At 39.6% G+C, this 12,705-nt stretch overlaps 1 protein-coding gene across 5 annotated transcripts in view; it reads right to left on the bottom strand.

Annotated features, from left to right (window-relative positions):
- The window catches only part of EGF (epidermal growth factor), a 93,006-nt gene extending 82,037 nt beyond the window's left edge, over nucleotides 1-10,969 (bottom strand). For 3 of the 5 annotated variants that reach the window (XM_035709774.2, XM_025465918.3, XM_035709776.2), the window contains exon 1: nucleotides 10,280-10,948. In XM_035709774.2, the coding sequence (XP_035565667.1) occupies nucleotides 10,280-10,406 (127 nt within the window). In that variant the 5' untranslated portion in view covers nucleotides 10,407-10,948. Of the gene's footprint in view, nucleotides 1-10,279 lie in introns of all 5 variants that reach the window. The other 2 variants (XM_025465917.3, XM_035709775.2) reach the window with 2 other exon arrangements.
- Between the last annotated feature and the right edge of the window lie 1,736 nt (nucleotides 10,970-12,705).

Below are 12,705 nucleotides of genomic sequence, written 5' to 3'. Positions count from 1 at the left end.
AAGGACCCTCTTGGCCGATCATGCAGGACCCTCTCTGGGTTCTTGGATCCAGCCTGCCTATGTCAAAGGTAAATATTTGAATTGAAGGGGTTCAGGACAGGCCCTTCAAGAATATGCCACTTTGGCACATGGGTTATTTTGAGCTGAAAGCACTTGAGACCCTGAATGCTTAAGAGGTACTTTTGCCCCTCCCTTAACTACACAGAAGATTCTAAATTAGGGGGTCTTTCCCAGAATAAGTGTTATTAACAGAAATAAATTTTATCTCAGTGACCCATCTACATGGCAGGGAAAACATCTAACTACCAAACATCTGCTCTTCTTATTGCCTTGTGAAGTGCATTCCTTTCCTCTGAAGTCCCACACCCTTACCCCCTTCTTAGTTCAGAATGATATATATACCTCATTTTGCCTGTCTTTGGAACTCCCATGTCAATGTGGATTCCCTGTACATATACTTATTTCTCTTGTTAATCTGTCTCATGTCAATTTGATTCTTAGTCCAGCTAGAGGGACCTTTAAGGGGACAGGAATTCTTGTTTTCCCAACAGAATGATGATGTCAAGAAAAAGAACACTTAAAGAAAGATATTATTTACATGTATTATTTCACAACAACCGTAAGAGGTTAGTAATGTTAGCTGTACAAGTTAAAGTAGAAATGTGTTTTTGAGACATAGCAAGATCTTTCAGGAAGTATAAAGATCCTGTCTGTTTAAAGTAGTTCTAGGGATCCCTGGGTGGTGCAGCGGTTTAGCGCCTGCCTTTGGCCCAGGGCGCGATCCTGGAGACCCGGGATCGAATCCCACGTCAGGCTCCCGGTGCATGGGGCCTGCTTCTCCCTCTGCCTATGTCTCTGCCTCTCTCTCTCTCTCTCTCACTGTGTGCCTATCATAAAAAAAATTAAAATAAAAAAATAAAGTAGTTCTTTCTTCTACACCTGACAAAAATGTTACTCATTCTTCTAAGCCTGGATCTCAGTCATCTTGTTTTGGGCCCACCAGCAAATGGCACAACTGGGGATGGGACTGAAATGGTCATATGCCATACCATTATTTATTAACATTATTGTTAATAAATAGTTTCTACAGAATGAATCTGCATTCTTGGTTCACCTAAAATCCAAGTAATACCTCCTTCATGGTGAGTAATATTAGCATTCTGGATGAAAGTATTGACCTTTAAGCAAGAAGTAAATAGACAATAGGGGAAATTGTGTTCCAAAGCTTTTGTTGCACTGTTGTTGTGTTGTTCCTGGTTCTTTCTCAAAGTTAATTCTAACTCTATCATTAAAAACTATAATATAACAGGGGCACCTGGGTGGCTCAATGGTTGAGCATCTGTCTTCAGCTCATGTCATGATCCTGAGTTCTGGAATTGAGTCCTGCATTGGGCTCCCCGCAGGGAGCCTGCTTCTCCCTCTGCCTATGTCTCTGCCTCTTTCTCCATGTCTCTCATGAATAAATAAAATCTTTTTAAAAAGAGACTATAACAAAATATTTATTAATATAACATATATGACATAACATTCTGTTCCCTAGCTCTAGGATTGCTCAAATTTGGAGTAATAACTAAAACTGAACTAAACACTAAATTGCTTCATGAAATTTGAGAATTTCTTGAAAAATATTTAGAAATTCCTTGGAAGAAAGTATATTCTTTAAAACTGACTTGGACATTCTGGAAAAGTTCTCCAGTGTAGTATTTTCCAGCTGTTGAGATTAGTTATTGAGTCTTACTTTCTGTATGTTCATAACAAGTTTACAAAACTACCTCATTAAAATAATTGCTAAAATATCTTAAATTGAGTGATTTATATGTGTTAAAAAGTTACTAGTATCTTCCACTACAATCAAAATGACTAAAAGATTAAGAACATTAAGCAGATTCTCGAGGGTTTATTTTTTAGTTAAGAAATATGTGTTACCTTTTATCTGAGGTCTAGTGTTTGATTTTATAACCGTTTGGATTAAGAAGCAACAAAAATTAATCTGAATAGATTAGGACAACAAAATCTACAAATCAATGATAAAAATAAGAGAGGAGAGGGACACCTGGGTGGCTCAGTCAGTTAAGCTTCTGCCTTCAGCTCAGGTCATGATCCTAGAGTCCTGGGATGGAGCCCCACATTGAGCTCCCTTCTGAGCAGGCAGCTTGCTTCTTCCTCTCCCTCTGCCATTTCCCCTCTTTGTGCTCTCTGCCTTTTTCTATTTCTCTGCCAAATAAATAAATAAAATCTTAAGAGAGAGAGAGAGAGAAGAGATATACTAATTGATTCACAATTCAAATTCTCCTAATATAGTAGTTTCCCCTTATCAATGAGAAATACATTCTATGACCCTCAGTGGATGCCTGAAACAACAGAAAATATTGAATCCTATATAAACTATGTTTTTTCTTATAATATATAGGTATGATAAAGTTTAATTTATAAATTAGGCACAGTAAAAGATCAAAAACAGTAACTAATAATAAAATAGAACAATTATAATAATATACAGAAATAAAAGTTAGGTGAATATGATCTCTCTCAAAATATCTTATTATACTGTACTCACCCATCTTATGATGTGAGATGATAAAATGCCTATGCGATGAGAGGAAGTGAGATGAATGACATAGGCCTTGTGATGTTGTTTAAGCTACTACTGACCTTCTGACCTTATGTCATTCACCTAAAACAGGACTGACCTTTTTATCTTTTTTCTCAGTACAAGTGAGATCAATCTCTAACTTTTATTAAGACTCTCTTTAAAGACTGGGGATAACAAGAAAGAAGAACAACCCATAGAGTACCTTCCAATCACTAGCTAAGGCCAGACCTATGAAGGTTTCATTTGAAGTCAATGCCTTGCTTCACTTCTGACTTGGCCAAAGAAAGGGCACTCCCCACCCCTGGAATTCCAGAACCCTGGACAAGCCTAAGAGTCCAAGAAAAAGTCTCCTATCCAGGTAGTACTGCCACCACCTGGGACCTGCCTCCAAGAATCTTCACTTATGTCTCAAAATTAACATTCTCCCATTGTGGAAGAAAAGAGGAAGAAAAAATGTTTCAAAACCTGTGGTCTCTTCTGAGAAACAGTTATTTCATGTATTAAAACACTTGATGATGCTATTTAGTAATTTAAAAACTTTTTTGTTATTTAAAAAGGGAGGCCCAGGATCTGATCAGAAAACAGAGTTGGAGAAGGAAGAAATCTAAAATGTTCTGCAGAAACAAATGGAAGTGAAAAGAAAGATGGGGTAGTGATATAAGTGATACTTGTATCAGAAAAAATAGACTTTACAACAGAGACTATAACAAGAGACAAAGAAGGACACTACATAACCATAAAGTGAATAATCCAACAAGAAGATACAATTGTAAATATTTATGCACTCAAGATGTGAGCACCCAAATACATAAAACAGTTAATAACAAACATAAAGGAAGTAATCAATAGTAATACCATAATAATAGAGGACATGAACACCCTACTTACATCAAAGAATAGATCATCCAAACATAAAGCCAACAAGGAAACAACAGCTTTGAATGACACATTGAACCAGATAGATCTAACATTTATTCAGAGCATTCTATCCTAAAACAGCGAATACACATTCTTTTCTTTTCTTTTCTTTTCTTTTTTTCTTTTTTTTTTTTTTTCCTTTGGATACACATTCTTTTCAAGTGCACGTGGAACTCTCCAGAAGAGATAACATGTTAGGTCGTAAAACAAGTCTTAACAAATTCAAAAACGATGTAAGTCATATTATACATTTTTTCTGGCCACAATGCTATGAAACTAGAAATCAATCACAAGAAAAAAATCTGGAAAGAACACAAATACTTAGAGGTTAAATAGCATACTACTAAAGAATGAATGGGTCAACCAAGAAATCAAAGAGGAAATTTTTAAAATACATAGAACAAATAAAAATAAAAACAATAGTGCAAAATCTTTGAGGTGCAGGGGTGCCCAGATGACTCAGTCAGTTAAGTGTTCAACTCTTGATTTCAGCTTAGGTCATGATCTCAGGATTGTGAGATAAAACCCCACATCCAGTTCCATGCTCAGCCGGAAGTCTGCTTGAGATTCTCTCCCTTTTATACTCCCTTTCCCCTCCTCCTGCACTCATGCTCTCTCACTCTCTCAAAATAAATAAATAAATCTTTAAATAAAATCTTTGGGATGCAGCAAAAGCCGTTCCAAAAGGGAAGATTATAATAATATAGGCCTACCTTAGGAAGCAAGAAAAATTTCAAACAAACAATGTAACCTTATACCTAAAGGAGCTAGAAAAAGAACAAACAAAGCCCAAACCAGTAGAAAGAAGGAAATAATAAAGATTAGAGAAAAAAAAACAAAAAAAACCCAGACCTAATAAAACACAACAGAACAGATCGATGAAACCAGGAGGAGCTAGTTCTTTGAAAAAAAGCAAATAAAATTGATTAGCTTTTAGCCAGATTCATTTAAAAAGGGGGGAGAAACCCAAATAAATAAAATCAGAAATGAAAGAGTGGAAATAACAACCAACACCACAGAAATATAGGAGTTATGAGAGAACATCTGAAAAGCTATATGCCAAAAAATTGGACAACCTAGAAGAAATCAATAAATTACTAGAAACATAGAACCCCCCAAACTGAATCAGGAAGAAATAGAAAATTTGAATGGACTGATTACCAGCAATGAAATTGAAGTAATAATCAAAAAACTCCCAACTAACAAAAGTCCAGAGCCAGATGAATTCTACCAAACATTTAAAGAGTTAATATTTATTCTTCTGAAGCTACTCCAAAAAATAGAAGAAGAAGCAGAGCTCCAAATTCAATCTATGGGGCCATAATTATCCTAACTGATAACCAAATATATAAAGAATGTATATAACTCAACAGTTACGCACACACACACACTCCAAATAAAAATGGCCAAAGACATGAATAGACATTTCTCAAAGAAGACCTACAGATGTGGGCAGCCCAGGTGGCTCAGCGGTTTAGTGCTGCCTTCAGCCCAGGGCCTGATCCTGGAGACCCTGGATCGAGTCCCACATCGGGCTCCCTGCGTGGAGCCTGCTTCTCCCTCTGCCTGTGTCTCTGCCTCTCTCTCTGTGTGTCTCTCATGAATAAATAAATAAAATGTTTAAAAAAAAAAAGACCTACAGAAGGCCAACAGACATGTGAAAGGACACTCATCATTCATCATCAGGGAAATGCAAATCGAAACTACTACTACTCTATGATCCAATAATTCCGCTACTGAGTATTTACCCAAAGAATGCAAAAACACTAATTAGAAAAGATATATGCACCCCCTATGTTTATTGCAGCATCATTTATAATAACCAAATTATGGGAGCAACCCAAGCGTTCATTGACAGATGAATGGATAAAGAAACAGAGGTTTCCCCCTAACATAGGATGGAAGCACAGGACATTTTTATTTAAAAATCTAAAGATACAGTGACCCCAGCAGGCCATAGAGCTTGGGAATATCAGAAACTCCAATTCCTCCTCAGGGATGTGGCATGGCCTTCTAGTCCTTATGAAAGAATCTTAGCACAGCCTCGTTGCATTTTTATGTTTTCTCTTCTACACTCTGAGAAAACTCACTCACTATGAATAAGTCCTCTTTATTAAAAAAAAAAAAATAGCCATCCTTTTGTTTATCTCATCACACCTAAGAGAACAGAGAGGAGCTAATAGTGAAAAAAGATAAAGCATTTGTTCTCTATTTTATTATTTCTCTAGAACAGTCTCCGTTCTGTATGAAGATATACTATTGTGTGGTAAGGAAATATTAGGAATTAGTATGTGTTATGAAATGTTCATAATAGTGGTATTGATAACATATCAGGAACTGACCAATAAACACATCCTGGGAGCATGTGCCCACATTTTTATTGTTTACTCAATAGAGTGGAGTTTGGAGCCTACTGATGTTTAAAAAAAAAATAGAAAGAAAGAAAAGAAAGCAACTATTCATACTAAACAAGAAATGATCTCAAATGGATTTTCATGAAGGCAAATTTGTAGATGATAAAGCAAGATTCTGAATTTATGTGAGCTAAATTACTAGCCCGTTTACTTTTTAATGGAAAACAGTTGTTCTCTTCTTAACATAAGCAAAGAATTCCCACCTTCCAACTTCTAAGTTGAATGTCAAATATTTGGATAACCCTAATTTGTTTAAAAAAAAAATGTAAATTCATTTAAATAATTATTTTATTATTTCTTCGTATGCCCTCAACACCTTTAAAAATCTTAGAGAAACTGGTTTCAAATAGAAGACAAAATATGCAAGAAATTTAAATAATCATTTTCAAGTGGCTTGTTTTTGTTATTGTTATTAAAATAAAATTATTGCTGGTAAGAAATCTAACAAGCAGATTTAATTTGTGCTTAGCAGAATTTTTTATCAGTTGATATCACAAAAAGACAAACATTGCAATTGCAGTTCCACAAGGACACTGACTCCAGTCATTTTGATATGTTTTTGTATTTTTACTAAACATTTCTTCTAATTACAAAAAATATGAGTTATAAATGTTGAAATTATTATTTTTTAAAAGATTTTATTTATTTATTTGAGAGAGAAAGCATGAAAGAGAAAGAGATCATGAACAGGGGGGAAGGGCAGAGGGAGAAGCAGACCCCCCGCTGAGCAGGGAGCCCAATGCAGGACTTGATCCCAGGACTCTGGGATCATGACCTGAGCTGAAGGCAGATGCTTAACTGGCTGAGCCACCCAGGCACCCCTGAAATTATTTTGACTACATTTTTTAATGTGGTAAAACTATCATCAAGTTTTTCAATGCAGCATTTTTCTGTGTGTAAAAAAAAAAAAAAAAAAAAAATTCAATTATTGTGGAAGAAGCCAAACCACATTTAGAAAATACTACTACGGTTACCACCAACACAAATAATTTTTATTAATTTATTAGTGTTAAAAATATTAATAGTAGCAAAGACTTGCTGAAGTGCTGATTTTATGCCAGGCTCTGTTTTATGCTCTTTGTATGTATTATTTTAGTGATCCTGAGCTGAGGCTGCCTCAGAATAGGAAGACTAACAAAGAAAATGATGCCTGGATTGCACCCCCAGAAGAGATGTTGACCCAGATGGACCAAAGTGACAACCCAGACACTGGTGATTGTAATGCGTGGCCAGCATTGAAAACAAATACATTAACATAATCCTGACAACAATCCTGTTTTGCACTAAGGAAAATGAGACACATGATTCACAAGCTTCAGAACTGGGATTTGAACCCAGGTTGTCCCCTAAACTTAAGCATTTTACCACTAAGCTCTACTACCCTTCAAAGACCACAAACCAGTGAGTACTTGAGGGGGTGATTTCATTCACACCGTATGCATAAAAGATCATTTCAGTAATTTCTCTGCAGTTAATTAAAAAAAAACTTTTGCATAACCTTGGCTGAAAAAACAAACAAGATTCTGATCTGAAATATCTCTGCTCTGCACATGACTGGGAAGCTGACCAAGCCTTAGCCACCGCTGAAATCAGGGATTTCACTGTTTACTGCTAGGAGTGATCTCCCCAGTCGGCCAACATAGTACCCCAGGATCCCTCCTGTTACAGCCAGGTGTCTCAGGGTGCTTCTTCCTCACCCTTTATTTACCAAGAAAGTTCAAATAAATAATACAGTTCAAATAAAAAATACATGGCAAACAGGAAAAGTTCCTTTTTTCAATTGATTTTTCTCCTCCAGGGCAAACAGACTTGAAAGTTCAGAAGCCACTTGCCAGCAGTTTTCCTTATTGCTCTGCTCACCTACTTCAGCTCAAATAGAGGCTAATAAAACACTCATTCAATTTAAAAAAAAAAAAAAAAAGGCAGGAAGGGTGGGAGGGTGGAATGAGAAGAAAACCGGACTCTGTTATCAAGTGGTTTACCTGGCTAGCAGTCACGTGAATGACAGCCTTGCATAAAGTAACCTGAATCTTGTCAAACGACAAAGCATTCTTCCTGCTGGCCAGAGGTGGTCTGGCTCAATGCCAAGGGCAAGTAATAGGCAAGAAGAATTTAATTGGGAGAAAAATAGATGATAGCACTCTATCTATTTAGAGAGGAGAAATACTATCCTCTGAAATGCACGGGGGCCCAGGGTGTGACCCAGGCATTTATCAGCTAACATGAGATGTAAAGTGTAAAGTAGGGGGTTTAAACCAGTGACTTGAAAGGAACGAGGCAGCAGAGGCAGAGTCACAAAGTGGCATCCAGACATTCTACCTTCTATGAGGTCTGTGCCATGTGATTGTACTCAAATAAGGCATCTCATGGTATGATTTGATCAAAGGGTTTTAGCCAAGACATGGAGGAGCCACGGGGACAGTTATTGACCATGATCTACAAGCCTTTATGCTAGGTTCGTTTTATGTGTTATCTCATGTGATCCCCACAACAATCCTGAAGGGGTGGGTATTAATATGGGGCAGCATTCCAGTATCACTCAAGTATTAAATAGGTAGAATGGATTTGCAATGAAGTGTGTTTGCTTCTAAAACCTTCTACTCTGTGACACGGTCCTGCTCTGCTCACTGTCTCTATCCTGGGCTTCATTTTTATTTGGTGCAACCAGCCTCAGTGAAGACACTTCTGAAACCAGCAGGGGCAGCGGGGAGCACAAGGCAGAGCCTGGTTTGCAAGCAGGAACGGGGTTGTTCCTGGAGACTCTAAAGTTTCGTGTAACAGTTCATTTCTGTAATTCTTTTGCTCTCTCGGGTTCTGCTTCTTGACTGGCTCCTACCATCTCCCCTCACATCCCATACAGATGGCAGTGCCTGTCTCTGGTCAGTTGCCAACTACTCTCAGAAAATTCTCCCGTCCCAGAGAGGCTCCAGTCCACTTGACATAACTGTCTAAAAGCTCTTACTTCTGCTCCAACAGCTGAGTAACAGGTTCATGGGGTCATTTTGCCTTTTGCAACCCCTTTTTGTAGCTATTCTCTAGGACTAGGTGGTTAACAGGTCAGGGAGAGACTTCTCATTCATTTAGGAAGAATTTATAGAGTACATATTATGAACACGGAAATGTTCTAGGTGCCAGAGACACGGAGATCACTAGAATTCAGTCCTTCCTTCCAGCATCCTGGGCTTCCGCTCACTTGTTACAATGAGCACTGCCTGGAGACAGGGTCTGGGACTCTGAGCAAGAGCACCTGATTTCCTCATTCGTAACTTCCTTCATGGGAGAGCCAGGGCAAGAGCCCAAGGTCAGCAGTTTGACTCAGAATTGTTCTCTTTAGTCCTATTATTTTGTGCTGTCTTCTAGAGGATTCTCTTCTAGAAACTTTACTGTGTTTCCCTCACTCTACCTCTTTTAGAGAGCCATACCCCTTTCCAGAAGATCAGGATGACAGAAGAGGTACATCAGGACAGTTATGCCCTCTAATGAATGGAAATGGCTGTCTCGTTTGAGCAGTAGGTTGAGACCCACCCAAGGAATAAATGAAATAAATTAACAGTAAGAGAGGGAGAGGAAAGGCAAGAAGGGAAGAAGGGAGGGGGAGAGAGAAAGATGTTTTTAGGCAAAGTCCTTAAACAGGATGGTTATTTGCATTTGGTAAAAGTCCCATTTCTCCTGTGTGAAAAACCCGTTTAATATGGGAGGGAGTGTAGCATATTTACTCATTGTCATTTCCTAGCAGTGCTCAAAGTTTCAATGCACCTGTTACTCGAAAACTGAAGTTGCCGTCAGAGCAATTTCCAGAAATGGCAGGAGAGGGGAGAGAGGAGAGGACGTTTCGCTTGAAACTTAGCTGGCAAAATGATTGAATCTCGTTTGTTCTCTATTCCATTCCCATTTTTTCACTGGTGTTTTAGCAACTTCTGAGTTCTCATACAAAGTCATCAGAAAGAAAGAATTTTTTTCTTTATATCTTCTATAGAAACAGTTCCCCCCCCCCCCAAAAAAAATTCCACCTGTTCCAATATAAAGGTGAGGATCTAAATGAGTAGTTGCTCCTCCCGTCAGAATAAAGACAGAGGTTTACATGAAAAGAAATGCTCAGTTACTTATAAATGAGACATAATCACTCACACGCACAAGAACAGGGAGAGCTGTGAATTTTTATAGTTGGGTCGCCGATTCTCTCTAACAACCAGGAAGGAAATAGACATGCCTTAGATAACAAAAAGTAAGCAAATATGCACACTCCGAGAGAAATCAGGCAGAAAAAAAAGGCTCAGGTATACAAAACAGAATGAACAGATATATGAAGGCAGTTTCTGGGAGGAGGTGAATCCCTTTTCATGAGATTACTTACCCACACAAGCAGGGCTCCCCTTTCCTGAGGGAGAGACTTCAGGACAGTTCCAGTTCTCCGGGTCTGAGAGACTAGCAAAACTACATTTAAAAACTACCGGCCACAGAATGATAAGGGGGAGCAGCATAATCTTGAGGGGGCTCGAACTTTCAACAGAAAAGAACTTGCCTTCGCTCGAGCATAGCCCGGGCAAAGTGGGTGCGTCTGACCCCAAGCGTGTCCCCCTGGGTTGGCCCGCAGCCCCGGAGCATCTTTTTCTCTGCTCCTCTGCCGTGGTCCTCCCGTTCTTCCTCCTTCAACCCCGGAGAGCGGCCTGCAGCCTGAAACGGACGTTCAGGAAAGATTTCTTCATCTACGTTCTTGGCAAGTCAGTAAGAAATACCTGACACCCGTGTGACAAATTTCGCAGTTCCAGGGCCCACTGTCCAGAGGCCTGCCGCTGACTTCACCGTGACCGGCAGAGCAGCCTGGGCCACCGCGAGAGAGGGAGGAAGGGAGAGAGACAGAGAGAAAGACAGGGACAGACAGAGAGAGAGATAGAGAGAGAGGGAGAAAGGAAAGGGATGGAAAGTTCCGACCACAACCCTCAATGGGGCTGCAGGAAGAAATACAGAGATAGGATTCCTCCCCAAACACCGGGTCTCTTTTTGCAATGTAGAATGACTCCCTTTCCTTTTTAAAGCCCTTTTAGCTCCACCTCCTGCCTCCTTTAGTGACACTTGAGTGAGCCTCTGTTTGCGAATGTGAGTGTGGGCAATTGCACACTGCAGGAAAGCAGGGACGGCTGCCAGAGAGGAGATAACTGGCGACTCACCATAAATATTCCGGGCAGAACCAGGGAGAGAGCAGTGAGGGGGCTGTGGACTCGCTCCTGGTGTCTTGGAGGTACCTGCTGAAAAGGAGCTGGGTTTGAATCCCTTGAAGGATGGACACTAAGTTGAACTGAGCCGTACAAATCAGTGGTGAGCAACAGCGCTGATAGTTCAGACCCAGGGTAATTGATCATTCACATGAGCAATCTTCAGACAAAATGTCAACACCAGTGCACATTCCTGGAGCTTTATCTTCTTTTTTTTTCTTTCTTTCTCCTGTATATTTTATAGCGGAATTTGAAAGATTATTCTTTCCAAATCAAAGGGAAATCCCTGAAGCCAAATGAAGAGGAACAGTATGCACAGACACCTTTTCTTTCAGCATGAGCACAATAAAACACCACGAGGGGCCAGGAGTGCAGGGAAAGGAGTGGGTTGTTATTATAGAGCCGCGCTGGAAAAAATAAGCTAATAGTGCAAAATCTGGAAAGCACTGAAAATCCAGCAGAGCTGACTGCTGTTCCTTCTCAGACAACTTAGGCAATCTTTTCACATATCAGGGATAGAAAATAAAAGCTTGAAGTACCCGTTAGCTGCCTCCTCAGTTATTTTGTCAGGAGTGCACGCAGGGCCCAGAAATATCTGGTTCAGGCAAACCATTTACACCAGATTTGATGAACAATGGAAATTTCTGCCAGTTTACTTCATCCTGGAAAACAAGCTTTCATTTAAGTTGCCCAGAGGTAGTGTTGCAAGTGCTAGTCAAAATGTAGATAAAGCGAGAGTCACAAAAACAACAGCCACGTGAGTGAACACCCATTCTGGGAGAGAATGGGAAGAACTCCAAGCCTTTCACTCATATTTAATTATGTCCTCATCATTCCTCAGATACTGGGTCACTTTTTGAAACAGCTAAAGGCAGGATTTCTCTGATTTTAGCCGGCCCCTGCCAGACAACTCTGATTTCTCATAGGAGAAGCAGACCCTGGCCAGCAGCAGAAGTCACGTGGGGTGGGGGTGGGGATATATGGAATATTCCATTGCTTTCTGGACTCACTTGGACTCAAGACTCGGAATGAACGTCCTACAAATAACCTGCACTAAGTCACTAACCTTGTTAAGCTTCCCCTTCAGCAAAATGCCTTGTTAGTGTCACAGGGGACAACAAATAGAAGGACAGTCAAGCATTGGGCTGGGTTAGTGGGGAGGAGGAAAGTGATATGAGCACAAATAAGAAGTAACCCACGACTATATTCTAGTTGGATGTGGACTCTCTCGTATTATTTTTGGTTGTAAAAAGTCTCACTTTCCTAATTACATGTCACCTGGGCTAATACAGTTATTAATGTTGAGTGTAAGCCCCTCAGGAGATGATGGAGTCAGCATGGCTATGGTAGACATCAAGACCGGTGACTGATGTAAAAGATCAGTCTCAGCTAATCCACAGAAAATCCAGGGTTGCCCAGATAGCAAAATCTTAAGACAGAGCTACCCATGCAGAAAGGACTTGCAGAGATATTTTATTACTCCATATTCTTACTTCTAGATAAAACCGAACCTCTCTGGGGCAAATGAACATCATTGGCATTTTAAAGTTGCCCAGAAATCAGTTTT

Source organism: Canis lupus, chromosome 32 (genome assembly GCF_003254725.2).
Source record: "Canis lupus dingo isolate Sandy chromosome 32, ASM325472v2, whole genome shotgun sequence".
NCBI classification, from domain to species: domain Eukaryota; kingdom Metazoa; phylum Chordata; class Mammalia; order Carnivora; family Canidae; genus Canis; species Canis lupus.
This window is presented reverse-complemented; position numbering and strand designations above follow the sequence as displayed.